Source organism: Carassius auratus, chromosome 5, assembly GCF_003368295.1.
Source record: "Carassius auratus strain Wakin chromosome 5, ASM336829v1, whole genome shotgun sequence".
Lineage (NCBI taxonomy): Eukaryota > Metazoa > Chordata > Actinopteri > Cypriniformes > Cyprinidae > Carassius > Carassius auratus.
Genome location: NC_039247.1, coordinates 19,583,492 through 19,605,294, shown reverse-complemented (window position 1 = coordinate 19,605,294; position 21,803 = coordinate 19,583,492). Strand labels below are relative to the sequence as shown.

At 35.8% G+C, this 21,803-nt stretch overlaps 2 protein-coding genes across 9 annotated transcripts; one reads left to right on the top strand and one right to left on the bottom strand.

Annotated features, from left to right (window-relative positions):
• Positions 1 to 73: 73 nt before the first annotated feature.
• On the top strand, positions 74 to 1,599 carry LOC113079858 (putative uncharacterized protein BRD3OS). The gene has a single exon (XM_026252085.1). The coding sequence runs from the start codon at positions 521 to 523 to the stop codon at positions 773 to 775; it is 255 nt and encodes an 84-aa protein (XP_026107870.1). The 5' UTR covers positions 74 to 520; the 3' UTR covers positions 776 to 1,599.
• A 9-nt stretch (positions 1,600 to 1,608) lies between these two features.
• Positions 1,609 to 21,243, bottom strand: LOC113079791 (bromodomain-containing protein 3-like). Of its 8 annotated transcripts, XM_026252014.1 has the most exons (14): positions 21,126 to 21,239; positions 20,962 to 21,038; positions 19,625 to 19,959; positions 17,423 to 17,560; positions 17,165 to 17,309; positions 16,883 to 17,061; positions 14,072 to 14,452; positions 13,044 to 13,172; positions 12,775 to 12,963; positions 12,266 to 12,334; positions 10,885 to 11,117; positions 6,857 to 7,146; positions 5,268 to 5,393; positions 3,842 to 3,963 (listed from the first exon to the last, which is right to left on the bottom strand). In XM_026252014.1, the coding sequence occupies exons 3-14, from the start codon at positions 19,823 to 19,825 to the stop codon at positions 3,842 to 3,844; spliced, it is 2,202 nt and encodes a 733-aa protein (XP_026107799.1). In that variant the 5' UTR covers positions 19,826 to 19,959; positions 20,962 to 21,038; positions 21,126 to 21,239. The 8 variants fall into 8 exon arrangements, with proteins under 8 accessions (XP_026107790.1, XP_026107808.1, XP_026107820.1 ...); XM_026252005.1 differs by lacking the exon at positions 20,962 to 21,038 and having other exon boundaries at positions 1,609 to 3,963; positions 21,126 to 21,243; XM_026252023.1 differs by lacking the exon at positions 20,962 to 21,038 and having other exon boundaries at positions 1,609 to 3,963; positions 14,072 to 14,449; positions 21,126 to 21,243.
• Between the last annotated feature and the right edge of the window lie 560 nt (positions 21,244 to 21,803).

The following is a 21,803-nucleotide window of genomic DNA, read 5'->3' as shown; positions in this document are numbered from 1 at the left end:
ACTGGGAAATGCACAGTTTAATGTTAAATTTTGGGTTATAATATCAAACTTGGTTGTACTATGCTCATAAACTTGCACTCGGAACCATTAAACGTTTCAGGTTTGCGGACGGACGCGCATTCACCCGGACGTTGTTACCACAGGCAGCCGCTGGCGTCGGAGTTTATTTTTTCTCGAATTATTGCACGAAACCGTGACCTGATGGTCAAATGTGAATACTACGGAAGAGCCCGTTCTTACAAATCCATCTTGTTCAGATAACTACTATCAACTACTATCCGCGAGTTGTTCATTTTAAGCTGCATGAAATCTCACCAGCCACTAACATGTTTAGAGGATTAGCATTAAAGCCTCGTTTTGATAACGCGCACCTGATCGAAGACAAGCGTATGAAGAAGAGGTTCTGTTCTCACTTCAACAAACCTGCTGCTTCGAGACACCTAACTAAATGCATGATCTAAGCCAAGACTCTCTTGAAATAGTTAACAAGGCGCCAGTCCGCTCTTGAGCTTTCCTCGCGATGACGGAACGCTGTCCTTTGGCTGAGAAGGCGATGTCGGAGGGCTACGCGCGGCTCCGCTTCAGGGACACGTCGCTGCTGGTTTGGCAGCAGCAGCAGCTGGAGCTGGAGAAAGGGCCTCCGACCAGTTACCTGAGCCGCAGTCAGAGCTCGTGCTACAGCCAGTACGGCAACCAGGCAGTTGTGGTACGGGACAAAACAAGACTGAAAGACTCCGATAGCACTGGACAATCCCGGATTTGCGCTGTTATGTGATCGTGATATTCCTCTCATGACTGATGATACGCTTCACACATATTTGTCAAGTCAACAGTACTGTGATCTGTCCACATATCATTGTTCAGAAAGTATGGTGCTCGTGCTTACAATGAGATTTATGAACAATGCATCAAACAGTATCTTGAACATGTATGCAGTGTAGATGGAGGACCATTACCTGTTTATTAGAGTTACTATCAGTACTAAAGCTCAGTTTAACCAACTGAAAATCTTAATTTGAACCAAGATTCAAAATGAGCACGTATTTCATTATACTGGATATCCCAATTGAACAAACTACTAATTAGTCAAGATATGTTAATCACTGGTTGCAGTGTTTTTCAGTGGCAAAATATAAAGTATCTACCAATCTCTGACTCTAGGCTACATTATGCATTACACGAGTGGCCCAGTGATTTATAGTTTAATATATATGTATTAACCACTACAATTTTGTAATGTGAATGGTACTTTGTTTTTCCCCCAAGGGAAACTGGTGACCACAAACGTATTTATATTCATTGTTATTTATGAAAGAGCAATCTTAATAATACAGTAATACAATAATAATAGACCCTTTAAGTATTTTGTTGTAAGCTATCGGTTTTTTTCACGTTTACCTTTTTAAGGATCGTTGATGCCTCCAAATTTTTTTTTTACATCTAGATTTATTCTAAATGACTTAAGATGTCACATTTTGACAGTTTGACATTACACTTCTCCAAGTATTTCTCATCTCAATCTTGCGTTTTTAATGTCTTCTACAAATACAAATGAAAACATTAAGTGCACTCAAATAAATATCTACATAGTAAAAAGACACTCCTATGGGTTTTTTGTGATTTATTTACCAAAAATGAGGGGCTCAGTGTCCAAATCTCAGATTAGCTTATACATCAGATATGATCATGTAAGTCTCTGCCAAAACATACTTGACAAATTCCTTTGACTTGCTGAACTTTACATATGCAGCGCTACCGATTTTAAAACTTTACTCAAAAGAATGACATTTACATGTTATAAACTGCTCAAAAAGTTTAAGAAATATACTGTAAATTGGCATGCAATACGTTCTCTCTCTCTCTCATAAAAAAAGAATTTAAATACTTAGACCCCAAGACAGAGTTGACGAATAAGTAGTGAATATACATTTATATCTGTAATTATATATCCTATGTATCTTTATATCTCTGGATCACGAAGCTCAGTTGCATTTACTGGACTCTGCTGGAGGAATTGAAGAACAGGAGCTGTAACCGAAATCATCTAAGAAACAAGGTATGTTATAGTCTAAAACGAACATGTAATGCAATACAGTGGTATAATGAATCAAATTAGAAAACAAAATTAAAAGCATTGTACATGTATGAAAACCAATGAAGTCACTTTACAACACAATTTTTTACGTATTTTCATGACAAAAAAACCTATACACATGGGCTTCAACTTGATCAGTTATACTGGACCCATTTTACTTTTTTTAGTGTGCCAACTAAACTTAAGGCAACAAGATCACATCCAATGATTTTGAGGGGTTCAGAGTTAAATTCAAGGCTGTTAAATGAAATAAAACCTTGCCAATGCCACAAACCCAGTGAATGAGTGGCATTACTGCAGCCACAAGAAAGAGAAAAAATAACCTCTAATAAATTCATTAAATATATATTTATAAAGATGATCAGTCATGGTCCATTTCCAAATTATTCTGGAAAGATGGCAAGAAGTGTCTAGGTACCACTGAAAGTATTCAATACACCATTTGAGAAAAAAACTAAAGTAAAATAAAGTTATTAAAATCGAGAACGAACATTTGTTGTAATACTTTCAACTAAAAATAACTATTGTCGAACACACATCCTTCTGAAATCAAATCTAGCACTGCTGCTTGAAATCTTTCTCTAAAAGAAATGTCCAATTCTTTTTCTTAACAAAAATCTCTTTTAAGTGGCTTTTTGTCCAAGAGAGCAAGTCTTCACTTGGTTTTCCCCATTGAAGAATTTCACTGAGGCTGATTCACTCCAATCTGCAGCCTTGTGGTTGTTTTTAATGCCCAGTCTTTTTGATACCCTTATTTCATACATACTGAATTTAAATCACAACTTTGATTGTCCTATGCCAGGACTTAGTAAAGATGAGGCATATCAGATAGAAAGTAGGAAATGAGAGTCAGGGCAACTACATATTAACAGTAAAAAATAAAATAAAGACGACAATCTGGATAAAAACAAACAATCAAATGAATGAACATGTTATAGATTGAAAACAAACAAACAAAATATCCGACATGATTCTACAATCAAATACTGAGCTGACAGAACTGGAAGTGAAAATTTATTTGAAATCACCAAAAATGCTTGCGAAGCCTCTAAAAGCAGTTTGAAAATGATACTGACCGTTTCCAGATGCAGTCTAGACTACTAGTGAACTATGCAGAGACGAATTTCTTACATTGAAACTGGTTAACTGGAAACATTTCTGTTGAAAACACACATCATTCTGTGCCTTTTTGGATTAAAAAAAATAAATAGATTCTCTTAAAAATAGTAACAATGAAGAGTATTATCATAGTCCGCAAAATAAATGTGGAATGAGTTGAAAAGTCACGCCAACACGAGAGAACCACACCAGAGGGAGAGAGCCCATAATTCATTGTTCCTTCAGATTTTGAGACTTTTTGTAGCTACTCGATCAGTAAAATGCAGCCAGGCATTTGTCAGTTTTTCCACTAATGCATGTTTTCAGTATGGATCTAATGAGCAGCAACCTAAAAAAAAAAAAAAAAAAACTCACAACCGTTTCACCTCTCTCTCTTTTTTTCTCTCTGGTGATACCAGGCATTTCCCTTTGAGGGCCAGCAAGAACCTTAAAACTGCTTGAACTATTCCAACTCTCCTCTTTGTCTGAGCCAAGAGCATCCTATAAACTATTTAAAAATATCCTCTGCCATCTGCAATGCGTCTAACTCTTTAGAAAATAGGCCTTCAGAGAGATGCTATCGTGACAACACACACTACTCGTTAGAAAATAGAGGAGGTTGAAGTAATGTGACGCGCCGATTGGAGTTCAGTCTGAGTCACTGCTCTCGGAGCTGGAGCCGCTGGAGCTGCTGCTGCCCGAATCTGAAGAACTGCTGCTGCCACTCAGTCGAGATGGCCCGCCCCCCTGCGCTGACCCCGCCTTCTCTGCTGGGAACAGGGAAGACAAGTGATTGCGACCTTCAATATGTGTGAGAAAAACAAACACTGAAGGTGCAAATTTTATGCAACTCATTTCCGTTAAGAGCTTTGTCTCTATATTGTTATCTTAAATGCCTTTACCCACACCTGCAGCCGTGTGATATGATAAAGCAGAGACATGCATAAAGAAAGCAAAGAACTGGTCTCGAAAGGACAGAATATATAACGTGCCCAACAAAGCAGCTGATATCAAGTGAAGTCAGTTAGTCACAGCACAAACAACCAACTTTAGCAGGTTTAATCATTTTAAACATTTTATGCTTTGTCTAAACCAGGGCTCAACAGCAAGGATTTTTTTATGCCAGTAGTTCAGACTTCCCATGCTGGCCCCAACACACACACACATAATAATTAAAATCTTATTAAAATAAATATAAAATGTATAATTTAATATTTACTTGTATTCATTTGAAATTCTAATTTTAAAATTTTTATTTAATAAAATACAAAAATATCTAATTACATTACTGTTTCAAAGTTTTCAGTAAGACTTTTTAATCTTTCAGAAAGATGTCTCACCAAGGCTGCATTTATGTGATCAAAAAAAACAAAACAAAATTATATATATATATATATATATAATTTTTTTTTTTTTTTTTTACACATTTTAAAATATATTTTATTTCTGTGATGGCAAAGCTGAATTTTCAGCTTAATTTCTCCAGTCTTTAGTGTCATGTGATCCTTTGATGATTTGGTGTTTAAGATACATTAACAATGTTCAAAACAGCCGTGTTGCTTAATATATAAATTTTTCCTTTTTTTTCCCCTTTTTTTTTTATACAGGTTATTTCGATGAGCAGTTAAGGTTCAAGTAGAACTTCATATAACATAATTTATGTGAAACTGTAATCTTAACATTATAATTGTATGTCACTTTGTATTCTAGCGGAATAAAAGTATTAACTTCTTAAAAAATAAAATAATTATAATAATTAGTAATTACTGACCTCAAACTTATAAACAACATTGTATAGACCGTTTAGATAGAAAATGATGGCAAGAGAGAGTCCCATCAAGTGGTCCGAAACTGGGGCCAGCAGTCCATCCTTGTTGTTGAGTCCTGCAAACCCTTTTCAGTGTGTGAACAGCATTACATATGTAAGTCCGACCGAAGCCCTTTGATCAAGTTAGTCATTAGTAAAGCAAAAGGCCTATCCTTATCTCTGTTGTCTTATCCTACCCTCCTTAATCTAACCGGTCACCTAAGCAGTCACCTGTCTGCTCACATCTGCACACTACCACACAGGTACCTTTTTTGGGTGGTTTCTTGTTGTTGTTCAGTTGTCCGCTCACGTCTTGTAGCCTCTTTTCTAACTCTTTCTTCTTTTCCTGAACCAGTTCCTCTTTAGACTTGGCACTCTTTTTCCCAGTGCCCGCTGCAGGAGACACACAGCGGTGACCGGTGAGTAACGGGTTGCCCTCGTAGCCCACCGCCGTGGCAACAAGCAGCAAAAAGCACTCTACTACACTGGTTTTTAACAAATGTAAGCTAAAGGGATCTATCAGGTTCGATGCAAGTTAAGGCCAAATGGCAGCATTTGTATACAACCAGAAAAAAATATTTAGACTTGTTTTTATATATATCTATCTATCTAGGTTCCATTAAGGCACTTACTAAAGAAGTGAATGGAGCTACTTTTTGTAAGATTAAAAAAAAAAATATATATATATATATATATATATATATATATATATATATATATATATATATATATATATATATATATAAAATATATAATAAATTATTATATATATAATTTTATTTTATATATATTATTTACTTTTATATTTGAGTTTATTTGATGGTTAATGGTGTTGTGATAAAAGTGAAATTCAACATAACCTTTAACAGAAAAGGTTAGTAAGCACTTTCTCTAACATACTGTATATTGTTTACAACTTATTCATTTTCTGTATTGAGAAATTGATTTTTATCCATAACTTATAAACCTTTAAAAATAACTACTGAGATCTATGAGGTTGTTAGTCAATGACATATGCTTTTGTTGAAGCCATCAGCCAGCATTATTTCAACTTATTTTTGAAGTAACAATGTGTGTAACTGGAATTCCTGATGAAAAACTACATTACCCATGATTCTGAAAATAATCTCCACCAATCAGAGAATCGAGAGGAGCAGTCTTTAGCTTCCAAGTTCAAACCAGTGAGAATGACCTTTGTCTTTTTGTCTGATTTTCAAATACTTATTGCTTCATCAAAGTTTGTAATGTGATTCACCACGTAGCTGGTTGGTTTGGTTCTTGCCTTAGAACACTTTTTGGCTTCAAACTGACTTTTTTTTTTAAAAAACCTTTTGGGAAATGAATGGGAATGAATTCCAGAACCAGTGTGTGTGGCACTATTGCACTCCATTGAAACAGCAGTGTGTATTTTAACATTGATAGAGGGACAAGTGGAAATAACTTTTTGCAATAATCAGCATTAGGCCACAAATGCTGTCCATTGAGCTCAACTATAAATCAACCCAGAATATTCCTTTATGAAGTATGAGTAGAGCAGTGGGCACATTAATTACATGTACACTGCTTTCAATTTGGAAATTTGTGGTCTGATTAAATAATCTCTATCTTATACTGTTGTACTCTTTAAACCCCTGAAGCTTCGTTTGGAGGTATTAATAGGGAAAGCACATGTAAGATAATCCACCGCAAGTCATGCAACACATTGGAGAAGGTGAGTGCTCCCAGCTCAAAGGAGGAAATAGCACAGCCCATTCCAGCTTTTAGAGCAGACAGACCAGGCAAGAAAAGATAGCTGCTTGTCTCTAAAATACTGTAGTAGCAACACATCTGCAAAGATGGAAAAGAAAGGCACTTACGTATAGGTTTGCGCTGCTTTTTCTGTAAACAGGACTTGACGTATCGTTCGAGCTCACGCAGCGTGGAAGGCTTGAGCGTTTCGAAGTCGATCTCGATCTCGTCTGGGTTGGAGTCTCGCAGCGACGGCTCACGTGACTGGATGATGTGGACAACACGGCCCAGTTTCTCACCCGGCAAACGGTTGATATCCAGGCTGAGCTGCCGCTTCTCATCATAAGACATGGGAAAAGACTCCTCCTCATCAGACTCATAGTTTGCAGAGCCAGGTTTCCCCCCCTTTTTCGGTTGCCTGTGGATTACACAAAGGCTTGACCTTAACTCTACACATAAGACTGAACTGGCATGCCATGCTGAGATCGAGATCGTGACAGTTCGCTCACATCACCACTACTACCAATAAATGGAACATTGTGTGTTATTGCATTGCTTTAACTTACACTGATGGCATATCTCTTTATTGTAACTTTAACCAACGTACACAAGGCAGACATTTACAGTTGGTTATTGGTTAATAATTGTGCCTGCTTGGCCTATTAGCAAGTGTGTGCTTTGTTGCTTTCCTTTCTGTAGAGCTTCAGTTTTCTATGGAAGCCTGTTTCCACAGAGTGAGAGAAGTTTTCACAAAAATATTAAGAGCACAATTGTTTTCAACATCGATGATTATACTGTCGGAAGTTTCTTGAGCAGCAAATCAGCATATTAGAATGATTTCTGAAGGATCATGTGACACCGAAGACTGGAGTAATGACTGCTGGAAACTCATCTTTGCATAACAGGAATATTTTAAAGGGGTCATATGACGTTGCTAAACATAACATTATTTTGTGTGTTTGGTGTAATGCATTGTGTTTATGCAGTTTAAGGCTCAATAAACATTATTTTCCACATAATGTACGTTATTGTTGCTCCTCTATGCCCCGCCTTTCTGAAACAAGTAGATTTTTTACAAAGATTAACTTTCTGAAAAGCGAGGTGTTCGCTGATTGGCCAGCTATTCAATGCATTGAGATTGGCTGAATGCCTCAAGTGTGTGATGGAAATGTTAAGTCCCTTAGTGTTGTCACGGTACCAAAATTTCAGTATTCGGTACCGATAACAGTGAAAATCCACGGTTCTTGGTACCAATTTTGATAGCAAAGCAAAACACAAAAATATGCTAATAAAAAAAAAAAATTATTACTAGAAATAAAACCAATGCCATTCTTTATACCTATTTACAATTGTGTTTAAAGTGTTTCTACAAGTAATATAATTATGAAAGACAGTAAACAAGTTTCACCCAGATTTAATTTGTCTTTTAATTAATGAAAGTTAAACACATTTTATTTTTTGCTATTAAAATTAAAACATGGAAGAGATATTGTGTGATTTATTTCTTTAAAAAAAATAAAGTTTTATGAATTTTTTCAACAGTAGTAGCAGTATCACATACATTGTATTAAATAATAGTAATATTTTTTAGCACAATGCCTTTATGTAAAAATGAACTTTTTTTTGACGGGTTACCATAAATACCTGTAAATTGACACTGGTTTTACTCAAATGAAAAGGTAAAATGCTTGTGAAGTGACTCAGAACAGTTCTGGTGTCGTTGTTTATGTATTCATGTCCTCACTGAGACGGCAGATGCTGAAATTACTGCAAGCGTCAGACGCTTCAGTCTATGTAGTAAACAAACCCACACGTCTCTGCCACTCATTCATTCACACACAGAACATGCAGGATACATATTTCAACCAACTTTTGCGGCTTAACATTTACAGATACTGGTCCATATGGAGATTTGATTTGATTAATTTATGCTAACTTTGACAAATTCCATGACTGTCCATATTAAATGTAAGTTTCATTTTCATGACTGGATTTTGAGATTCCGTCCACGTTTTCTGCTTTGTGGAAATCATAGCGCTGTATGCGTCAAGAACCGGGTTGATCGGGTACTCGGTACCTAAAAAACCTGGTACCGTGACATTTTCATTTTTTTAGTGCCGACTTGGTACGACTTGGTACTGGGTCTTTTGACAACACTACCCCTTAACATACTGTGATGCGGTCTTTTGGCGCCACGACACAAAACCAATAAAACCCATTACAAACGAGGCAACTGTTGCATCCAATGGGGACATAATTACTGATTATAATGACTTACAAGTTACAACTTTACAAGTTGCGTTGCATTGCATATCGCGCTATGTAAACTTAAAAACAAGTCTGCATTCGTGATCGGAGAAACGACAAACAACAAGTGCTACTCTACACTACTCAAAACTCGCATTTGACTGATCAATGGCAAATTCTTTAAAAATGTAAATGTACTTACAGGCTGTGAATCAGAGGCATTATACTGTCCTTGCCATGTTGGAATCGCCCCACTTTATAGAAACAGACTTTTTGCACAGACGCATTGTAGGCTACTCTCCCAGGTTCAGGAAGCAGTCCTCCGTAAAATGTGCTGCACACATCTGAATTTTTGGGTTGAACTTAGGGCTGGACTATAATTCAATATAATTATGTATTGTGATATAATTTTTTTCAATAATGGTGATATGATATTTAAACACATTTCCGACATTTCAATATACATTACCAGTGTGTTGCATACATTGATTTATTTGTGGTGTTTGACATCGTTGAATAAACATGAACACTGCACGTTTCAAAATCAAAACACATCGCGGGTGTTTATACATTTAATAAATGTATCGCTGAAGAGAAAGGACTATCTTCAGAAAAGTTTCGTTGGCTTTTCATTTTATCTGATAAAGTAGCGTTCATGAGCAGAGCTGCTTTGATTACATCCGGGGAAACCCCAAGTTCTACCGCTCTCACATCGCCTCCTGCTGGCAGACAATCAGTTTGCATTTTTAATAACGAGCCTGTTTCCAGCAACATGTATTTGTTTTCTTTCTTTTTTCTGCTGCAACTCGGAACACTTTTCATACTCTTTATACTTGCTAAAGCATATTTGTTTCAGTCTATAAGAATAATCAGCCTACACTACTAATCAAACGTTTTTGAACAGTAAGACTTATGTTTTTATTTTTTAAATAATTCTTTTTCTGCTCACCAAGCCTTTATTTGATACAAAGTACAGCAAAAACATTAAATTTGTAAAATATTTTTATTATTTAAAATAGTTTTTTTTAAAATATATTTTAGAATGTAATTTATTCCTAATTTATCAAAGCTGAATTTTCAGCATCATTACTCTAGTCTTCAGTGTTACAAGATCCAGAAATAATTATAATATGCCGATTTGCTGATTATCTATTTAAAACAATAGATTTTTTTAAATCTATAAAAAGCCTTTGTAACATTATACAGTATTCCATCCAAAAGCTTTGAGTCAGTATTATTTATTTCCTGAAATAAATTATAGATAGCTATTAATACTTTTATTAAGTAAGAACGCTTTAAATTGATCAAAAGTGATGATAAAGACAATTTTATTGTTACAAAAGACTTCTATTTCAGATAAATGCTGTTCTTCTGAACTTTCTATTTCTATTTTAACATTATAAATAATTTTTGAGCAGCAAATCAGAAAAACAGAATGATTTCTGAGGGATCATGTGACTGGAGTAATTATGCTAAAAAATATAGCTTTGAAATCAGGAAAAAATGCATTTTAAAATATTTTCAAATAGAAAACAGTTATTTTAAATAGTAAAAATATTTCAAAATGTATTTATATATTTAGAAGAGAATTTAAAAACATAATCTTACTGTTGAAAAATCTTTTCACTGGTAGTGTATGTTAAGTTAAATAATAATGATTGATTCTCATTTTCGTGAACATTTGGGTGGTGTTATGCAAATCTTCCCACATAGTGAAGTAGACATTTTGGGGCAAGTTTAAACGAGGCGTTTTCGGAGGGTGTGGACGAGTCTTAACTTTTATAAAGAATATCTCTTTCTTTGGGCTTTAGTTATGGTCACACAAAATCCATAACCACTATAAATGGGATAAAAAAATGCATCATACAGTTAATTGTAAATATATCTCAACTGTAGAAAACAAGCTAACCTCGTGGTAGATGTGCTGTTGGGTTTCCGTGCAGTGGTCTTCTTCTGCTGAGGTTGCTTATTCGTTTGTGAGGACTTGGCCTTTTTCTCATCTTCCACCTTGACCTTGTTTTTGTCTTTGTCCTTCTCTTTGTCTTTTTTCTTCTTCTCTTTTTCTTTCTTCTCTTTCTTTTTCTTTGGTTTGCTCACAGGACCCTGTGACAGAGCGGCTAGCTGTTCATGAACAGCCTTCAGCTGAGGAGGAAGGTGGAGGGGAAGGTTAGAAAGCAAGGGGATAGGGCATTCTGCATCGCGGCTAAAGTTAAAGTCTAGGATCTTAGCTGTGCGTGGACAGATGATGGGACTGGCGATGAAGGGAAGAGTTCAACGGATATTGAATGACATTTGTCCCCTACATATCTCCCATTTTCATGGAAATGCTCTCCCCAAAGAAGAGGACTCTTATTTTGAAACATTTGCCAAGCCCAGCAAAATTTTGTTCAATTATGAATTCTCCACAGCTGCTCTGAGAGTCACTACATCAGCTTTTTTTTTTTTTTTTTTTTGAGAAAAACTACAGTCAAATACACAATGAAACTCAAAGATTAAATTATAAAACAGATTTTTTTTTTTTTTTAAAGTAGCTAGTCTGTGGAGTTATGAACAAGTTATGTTTATATAAATTCTCAAGGTCTAACACACAAATGGAAAGCATTTCCTTCCCCAATAATGGTAACAGAATATTGTGATAAATGTATTTAAAATTTGTATGAAGTTATGTAAAATTATTTTTGCCATATTTCCCAGCCGTAATTCTCTATTTTCTAAATTCAAATTACCTATTGTATTGTGAAGGAATAATCTATGCAAGTTTCAATGTTAGTGTTTGTTTATTTTTTTTTATTTTATGTAATCTTTTGACTATTTCTTTATTCTCCAATTAATTTATCCACTTAAACCCCTCCACTTTTTTTTTTTTTTTTACAACCAACTGCATGCCCATATTTAAATCTGCCTCTATTCAATCAAAAAACAATGGACAGGATCAAATCCCATTACACATTTTTTAAATGTGATAATCCATTCTAGTTCAGTTTCACGGCAAAATTAAACCTCCTTTAAAGAATGAAAAAGACTTTACCATGATGATTTGGAAGCACTGGAGACCACATCCCGGCAAAGAATTTGGATTCTCACTGACAAATTTGCCAGTCAATGTCATTCACAAAGCAAAGAGGGAAACAGAGCCAAAAGACTAGCTCAGTGACAAAGCAAGCTCACTTGAGGGAGATACCCAGCTCAAATACACCCCATAAAGCACCACCTTAACCCTCTACCGCTCAAATAAGAAGAATGAAGGAGTTAGTGGGGTGGGGGACCGGGAAGTACAAAATATAATTCACCTGAAAATGTTTGGCACACCCGTTTTTTGTCCCCGCCCTGTTACCATTGGGGTGCTCCACAGCGAATTGCTGGGAAAAAAGCCAAAGTGAAATCAACGGACGAAATAGTCATTCTCAAAAATGTATTTTAACAACAAACTGTGTAATGATGAGAGCAGAGGAACTACAATTGACATCAATATGTTTGACACTGAGAGACAGCAAAATTAAAATTTGAACTTTGACAGCATGCAAGCCAATGTATACCAAGATGCCAACACAAACTGTAGAGGCGGTAGAGGGTTAAACCTTCAGTCCAGGGTGAAGATGGGCAGTCGTTTCCAAAACATTACGAAAACAAGAGACATTAAGGAAAAACAAAAAAAGGTCCAAATGATTCTGACACAACAAGTCAGACTGAGGAGGTGGTGGTGAATGTGAGGGGGAGTGGGCGTGGCCTCTGCCTGTCTCTCCACCCTTGGTTTGGATCTTGGTCCTCAAGTGGGGACACCCACCTGTCTGCCACTCACCTGTTCCTGCAGCTCCGCCAGCCGAGTGGCCCGTTCCTCCTCCGAATCGGAGCTGGAGCTGGAAGAGTCCACACTGCTCTCACTGCTGCCAGTGCTTTTGCTCACCACTGCTGTGGCCGACACCGCGCTGGGTGAGGACGGCTCGGCGGGTTCGTCTGGCATCTTAGCGAATTTCATCTCAAACACATCCTGCAGGACATGGAAAAATATGATTGGTGAGATTTGAAAGCACATGATAAGGCACAATGGCTCAGTGTCAACCATCTAACCTGGAGTTTTCTTGCCATGGCAACGACCTCGTGATCGGGTGGGTTGTATTTGTAACAATTTGAGAACATTAACCGAATATCTGCTGCAAAACTTTGGGCGTCTTGGTATTCTCGACTGTCCATCTTTTTCTGGAAAATAGACATTTTATGAGACACAGTTTACCTTTAAAAATGAAAGAAAAAAAATAAGATTAAAAACTGAAGCATGAAAGTAAATCTTGAAAATAACAAGTTTATTTTATGAATATAATAACTAATGTATTTATGATGATTTCAGGAGAGTTTAGATATTTTTACCAGTCATCTCAATTGCAAAGTATATATATATATATATATATATATATATATATATATATATATATATATATATATATATATATATATATATATATATATATATATATATATATATATATATATATAATATTATATATAGTTTTATTTATAGAAATAAATTATCTTTAGAAATAAAAAGAAACAATTACCGTATAAGTATAATAAATAACTAAATGTACACACACACACACACACACACACATTCATTTAAAAGTTTATTTACTTTTGTGTATTTGCGCACACATGTAATTAATTTAAATAAAAATGTAATTAGAATATAAGAAATTATAACTAATAAATATTTATATCAATACAATTATTTATTATTTTAAAATATTTACTATACACACATGTAATAAATTAGTTATAACAAAAAGTTATAATATTAAATACTGTAAACACATGTGTGTATATATATATATATATATATATATAAAATTCAAAATACATGTTATTACATAATATAGTAGCATTATATATAACACCGAAAAAGTACTATAGATGTAATACTAATAGTTTGTATATAATTTAATTACAGTGTAATATTTTATTTATATAATAATTTTACAACTTTTTCTTTCGTGTAACAACATTTATCTAAATTAATACTTAATTCTTTAGAATATTTACTACCATACACTTAAATAACTGAAATAATTTCTGACTTTTCATGGTGAAATTGTATGCCATACTTTGACAGTGCTGAGGTCCATTGGTTGCTTGATGATTTCGTGATAGTCATGCAGCTCGAGCGCCTCTGCATCTACAGGCTTGTAGAAGGGCCAGGCATAGGCCGCATGCTTCTTGGAAAGCATCTCTTTAAGAATAGTATCACAGTATTTGAGATGATCGTTGAGCTTGCTTTTCTTGTTGCCTTGCTGCTGGACATCTTCATCCTCCAGGTCCTTTTTTGGAGGTTTGATGGGCCTGTTTGATCGACCTGTGCTCTCTCGTCTTGAAATGACTTTACTGAGTTTGGATTCCAACATCCCAGTGGGCGACTCACTTCTGCTGGCAGTGATCGCGCAGGTTGTAGGTGTGGTAGTGTCTGCTTTTCGCTTCACCCCTTTCTTCTGAGGAAAATTAGATCGACATGTGTGTTAGAACACGAAGGAAATAGGAATGTGCAAAAAAAATAATCTTTGAATTTTGATCAATGGGGTGTCTGACAGACTACTCTTAAAGGAGCATTTTATAATTGGTCTGGTTTAGGGTCAAGTTGATTAAACATCAGTAAACATGTTTTTTGGGGAGTTATAGAGAGAATAAAAGACAGTTGTTGAACAAATAAATAGACTACAAATTTTATTGCACAAACTTTCATAGTCCTCACAAAAAAACTGATTATGCATAATAATGGGAACATTGCTCACAGCAGGCGATGTGAAATGTATTGCTAAAGGCAGCAAATCTGTTATAAAAGCTGTTTTGATGGCTGAAACGGAGGTGCTTTAGGAGATTAATTTAGAGATGAGACATCTCGGAAACGGTTTAAGTGTGCTGACAATCTTACAGCTACTTTTAGACTGTTAACACACTAAAGCACAGCATGCTGTCAAAAATAATAAAGACCTCTCAAAGAAGTTGCATCTTTAAATTCATCCCCTTTAAAGCCTAACTGCTAAAAATAAAGCAAAAGAAAAAGTATCATTTTACAAATAAATAAAAATAGTAAATTGCTGTATATTAATAATGCAAAAATATATTGCATTTATAAAATAACGTAACACTTTGGAACATTTTGAGGAGTTTCCTTTTTTCCCCCCCGTTACTTTAAGAAATGACCATGGCAACATTATTCAAGATATCCCAAATCTGTTCGCAAATTAGCATCTTCCATATCTTGGCATCATGTTTTGAAAGTTTAGGGTGAATTGCAATAATGCACATCCTAATTTTCGACATAAATCCACATTCAAACCAAAATATCCATATAGTTAGATATAATAACTATAAATTAGAATGTTGTCCGGCTTGATGAGAACATTATATTTACAGAGTTTGGTGACTAAACAATTCTTAGCATGTTAAGTGCCTTAAAACCACCTGAGAAAAATATTAAAGGGGTGCTATTGTGCAAAAATTTTGTCAACTTTAGTTAGTCTGTAATGTTCTTGTTTGAGCATAAAAAAGATCTGCAAAGTTACAAAGATCAAAGTCTACTTCAAAAGGAGGTATTTTATTTAACAGAAATCCCCTTTCAAAAATTACAATGCATATTTTCCCGGGATTTGTGATATCACAAATACTTATGAATGGGACGAGAACTAGTTGAGCTGCACTAGACAAGGAAATGAGTGTTTTCAATATGTCGGAGACATGCTAGCTTTTCTAAGGCAAATGGACTTAGAGTGGTAACTAGGGATGGGTACCGAAACCCGGTATTAAAATGGCCCTGGGGCTAAATTATGAAAGACCGTAGTATCAGTAAGATCTGATGGTATTGGTTCTGCTTTCGGTACTGGAGGGGAAAAAATTATGTACTATGTACTTTTGCTTAATAATGTTATCGTGCACATTTTATCTCACCAAACATTTCTAATGTGCGCTCAAATTAAGACGTTTGTGAGATCTGCGAGATCTCTCATGCGCGCCACGGAGGCTGTCTGTTGGTCACACACACACACACCACAACGAGCGCGGCGCACGCACAGACATAACAGTATGAAAATTCCTGCTTAATAATAAAGAATGATGATGGCGAAGAGATTTGCTTAATAATGTTATCGTGCACATTTTATCTTACCAAACATTTCTAATTTGCGATATTATTAAGACGTTTGTCTGTGATATCTGCGAGATCTCTCATGTGCGCCGCGGAGGCTGTCTGTCAGTCACACACACAAAAAGAACGAGCGCGGCGCACACACATGCATAAGGGGCCGTTCACATATCTTTTGTCCGCTCAAGTTCGTTATTTCAAATGTAGGTGCACGGTATGCACGCTCATAATGTAAGCGATGTGGTCGCGGCATGCATGCGGTGTGACGAGCTCGTTTTTTCCAGGCGCGTCTGCACCGCATCAAGTTAAAAACATCTCAACTTTTCAGAATGCCGCAAGTGCACTGCAGGTCATGTAACTTCCTCACATTTTCCGTAACAATGTTGAAAGCTCAGCCAAGATGAAGGAACAGCTGATAGCTGTATGTGGATTTTTTAATTAATTTAGTAGCAGTGCTACTGCAAGCAGTTTTTAGTGCTGCAAATCCATTTATCCATTGCTAAAGCTCTATGGTAAGGGGCATGGCATTTCCTGACCTAGAGCCAAGTGGTGCCAATCGCAACACACACTGGCCTAGCTAACCAATCACAGCACATTTTGTATTTCAGAAGGTGGGCCTTCATTTGATACAGGAACTTTTTTTAATAAAAAAGTCATACTGATCCATACCTAAAATAAAATAAAATGTTGCTTCCCCCTGCTAACAAATGACCTCAAAATGTACAGAAAAGGACAGACCAAATAAAACCTGCTACTTCTACATAATTTTAACTGGTCTTACTTTGACAACGGGCTGTGCGGTTGGGATCAAGGACGTGGCAGGGGGCACAGTTTGGACATTGGAGGTGATGGTCGAGACTGGAGTCGCAGCTATTACAGGAGTCTTAGCAAGCTGAGGAGGGGAGCTCGGACATGACGAGGATGGAGAACCAGTAGTCAGTGCTATCGATTGTTGGTTTTCTGTTTGGATGTGATAATGACAAGGTCAGCTCGAAACACTTCTTCAAGCAGCATGTCACTGGTAACTTCAAACATTTATTATTTGTGACATCCAGACAGTTACCTGAAGTAGGGGGTGTTCCAGGTTTCCGTGCTTTACCCTTTGGTGGTGGGGGTAAAAGTTCCACCTCCTCCTGGGGCATCTGAGCTACCTTTTGGAGGAAAATCTTTTCCAAGGCTTGAGCCATGAGAACAATGTCATCTGTGGGCTAGGACCATTTTTCAAGGGAAGTTAATTTAACTCACACATTATAAAACAGAGTAAGAATAGAAGAAAGCATATAGTTACAAAATGTATGAAGCATTAAGGACTTCAATCTACCTTGTTATAGATGTAACAGTTTGTGAACATAGTGTTAAAGTCCTGCATGCATTCGCCAGCAGTCCAATAGTAATTATTCTCAAGTCGCTTCTTTATGGTTCCCATGTCCATTGGATTCTTGATAATTTTATGGTAGTCCTATATAAAACAGACCAATAAATTAGACCAGCTCTAGTGAAACAGGTGAAAGAAAACAAACATTTTGCAGTGATGTATAATTTTTGGGACGTTCAAATACTAAATCTATGATTAAGTCATTTATATTTTATTTCCCCAGAATAAAACTAGATATTTCAGGGTGTCTACAGATATGAACAAGTTAAGTTTAAGACTTTTTAAGACCTTTTTAATACCACCTTATATGAAATTTAAGATCAAACCTGCAAAGGAAATGCACATTATATCACATAAGTGTATGTTATATTTAATGCGTTTAATGTGTAAAGAAAACAAAACATCATCGCTGTCAAAAACGCTATTTATAATTACAATATACAGTGATCTTTTCACACATCCCATCCAAAATAGAGCAAAACAGTCAATGTTGTGTCTAAAATTTAAGTAACTTAATATATTAACTTGTTTGTTGCAACTAAAATCAATGCAACATTTGCAATCGTGAAAATATTCAGCAAAATAGCCTTCTTGTTATGGCATGTTACTGAACTAGATAAATATACTACATTATATTTATAAATATAGTTATAAATAAACTACACATTTACATTTTTCACCTCAGTATGTTTGTTTTGGGAGTTTCTTTATGTATGCCGTTTTGCTCATTTGATTGGATTTCTCCATGAGTCTCTCAGACACAGGCAGTGCGTGTCTTTAACAGTGCGACACTAGAAATACACTATCCTTTATCAATCAATGTTTAAGCTGAATGTAATAAAATCAGAAGAATCACTCTAATGTTTTGATGCGTCACTAGTTATTTTTTGGTCACTTAAGTTTTAATCAAACTATTGTCCCATCTGGCAAAATTCTCTAGCCCTATTTCAGTAAACTTGCATTAACCAATTTAAAGTATCTAGCGGCTGCATAGCTAGCTGGTGTTCGACTGGACTCTGCTTCCGCAATTCTCTGTAATAACACAGTAACTACAGTGGGGGAAAATATTTTCAGTCTGTCCAATGATTGTAAAACAGACTGGAAAAATCTTTAATTACCCTCTGAATCTGAATTTAAGGCTTTTTAAGACTTTTTTTTAAGGAAAACTTTATCTAAGACTTTTTAAGGACCTGCGGCCACCCTGAATTTATCTAGTTAATCCCAATATAACAGCAAAAAAAAAAAGTCCTGACTCAAAATCACTGACGCAATAAGCTGCATGAGTTTGAGGCGGGACTATCTGCTTGCCCGACCAATAGCAGATGGGGGACACCTTTAAAAACATTGATTATTTTTGCAATTCCATATGGTAACACTAGATGCATACCTTTAAGTCCCCTTCAAGTCAAATTTTATCACTCTTACATGTCTTTAAAAAAATGTCTCTTATGCTCACCAAGGTTGCCTTTTTTAATGAACAAACTCTCTATGAACAGCAATATTTTGAAATATTATTACAACTTAAAATAACTGTTTTCTGTTTTAAAATTGTATTTATTCCTGCGATGACAAAGCTGATCATTATCAATGCAACAGTTTCTGCTTAATATTTTTTGTGAAAACTGTGATACATTTTTTTCAGGATTCACTGGTGAATAGAAAGTTCGAAAGAACAGCATTTATTTGAGTATTTTGTATTATTATAAATGTGATCAATTTAATGTGTCCTTGCTGAATAAATGAATAAATAAAAGATTTTATTTTTTTATCTGAACCCAGACTTTTGAATGTTATTGTTATTGTTAATATATATTACTAACAATGTAATAACAATGTTAGTAATATAAGGATTATTTTCAAAAATAGGAAGCAGCACAAATATTTTCAACATTGGAGACAATAATAAATGTTTCTTGAGCAGCAGATCAGCAAATCAGAATGATTTCTGAAGGATCATGTGACACTGAAGACTGGAGTAATGATGCTGGAAAATCTGCTTTCCCATCACTAGAATAAATTACATTTTAATATATAATAAAATAGAAACATTTATTTTAAATTACAATAATAATATTACTGTTTTACTGTATTTCATCAAAAACATGAAGATTGTCTGCATTAAATAAAATATATAAACATTTTACTCACGGGCAGATTCAATTTGATGGCATCCACAGGTGTGTAAAAGGGCCACGCAAACTGATGCTTCCACAGAGTCTTCACAACCACATTCTGCATGTATTGTAGCTGGTTAGTTTTTCGCCCAGGCTTACCAGGGTTCGTGACCTCAGGAGGGGAAGGGTTCACAATAGGTGGAGGCACCTGGGCAGGGGATGTGACTACCGACATACTGCTCAGTTAAGGGGAAGAAGTTGCCTGAATGACGCTTGTACGTCTCTTAGCTCAGTTACAATAATCCTCTTTCTGCTCCTTAGTCCCACCTCGAAACACACATCCCATCTCAGGACCTGAGTGTCAGCACGCTGCCATTAAAGGTAGAGAAACATCTTATTAAATACACATGAAAATAAAGTGTGTGTCTCCCTTTCTCACACACACACACACACATATATATATATATATATATATATATATATATATATATAGTATATCTCAATGGAAATGTAATTGCAGAAAGAAAATAAAGCGTCTCTCTCACACACAAACATACATATCTACTTAGTTATATATGTACATATCAATGAAAGTGATACTGCAGGTATGATTTTCATCTATCTATCAATTTTAATCTAATTTAAACTTTATCAAGACCACCATCATGGTGGACGTTGAAGTGCTTGTGAAAAACAGTATTTGTGTTCATTCATATCCATAACCATTCATGTAACGTACAGCAAATTAATTTAAAAATCCTTTTCATTTTATATGTGGTACAATTAACAGCTAAATTCGATATGAAGCATCTTCGCAAGTAAATCAGTTAAGTCTGAACCGCAATATCGGGGTGTTCACGTGAGGAAAAAATACTGAAAAATTCTATGAACTTGAGCGCTTCATTCCAACTACTTTTTTGCACCCAACTAAAAGAACACAATTTTGCTCGCCCATGAAAAATTGCAGGTTTAGTCAGAATTAAACCAAAACATCAGCAAACAAACTGCGCCCCTGCGCGCCCTCAAACGGAGCGCTTTAACTGTAGATTTAACGGGAAACATTTGCAATCGCGCATGAAAGTAACTGCATCAGGCGTGTGGATATAAGTTCTTAAAAAGATGGCGGGCACGGGAGAGACAAGGCATCGAGTTAGGAATGCCGAGGATCGAGCCCCACCATGTCTTTAACAACCATTGTGTGTGCATGCCGTTCAGTCAACTAGCTACTCAGCGGGTTCATTTAAAATCAGGCTACCATGCATCCTCCAGCCCGGTTTTTAACCTTGATACAATGAGAACAACAGCGCAAACAATTACAGCAAGCTCTATGTTCACGGTCGGGCTGCGCGTGAAAAAAAGAGGGTTTGCTACATTGTTGCAAAGCGCCGCTCATCAGCTCCACTCTGTCAGAGGAGATCCTGCTAGCCACATTCAGCTGTGTTTTCCCCCTAAAAGACCAATATACATCACTTAAACTGAATATAAACTTCGATCGGAATGCGCTAAACGTAAATATGCATGTTATATTTTATTACTTTCACTCCAAGCAGCTCCGGTAGCGGTTTCCTTGCAGATTTTCGGGTAGCTTTTATTGCGAAGAAGCATAATAGATGGCTGGGTCGACACTGGCTGGGTAGTGTTGTGCGCGTGCGCGCTGCGTCGCACGGTATTGTGGTTGTTGTTGTTGTTGTTGTTGTGTGAATGAATAACTGTCGCTCTCAGCGCCGCTCAGCCTTTAACGTTCTCATTCTCACTCAGGTATTCACATATTTTTTTTTTTTTTTTTTTTTTTTTTTACAAATACAGAATTAACACTGCAGTACAAAGTAAACAGATCATGTGTATAACTTCTACTAGCCATAAAAAAATATGATTTTGCCTATTTTTGGTGAATTTCCCAAATATGCAAATCTATATAACTTCCTGGTCATGTGACCCGATGATCTCACACCAGCTGTAATATCCTCACACACAACTGACACACATCTTACATGTCACAAAGCTGAAATAAGCACACATGAAAGGGTAAACATTAAAATATCAACAGCAAAAAAAAAAAAAAATCCATTCGCTTAAAAAACACAACAATTCATTCATGCATTCATTCAACTTTATGCATCCTTTAGCAAAACCACATAATTAAAAAACAGTAGCCCGCAATACACATTTTAAAAGACAGTTGGCGTTAAACCAATGGTTTCTTCAGTGACAGA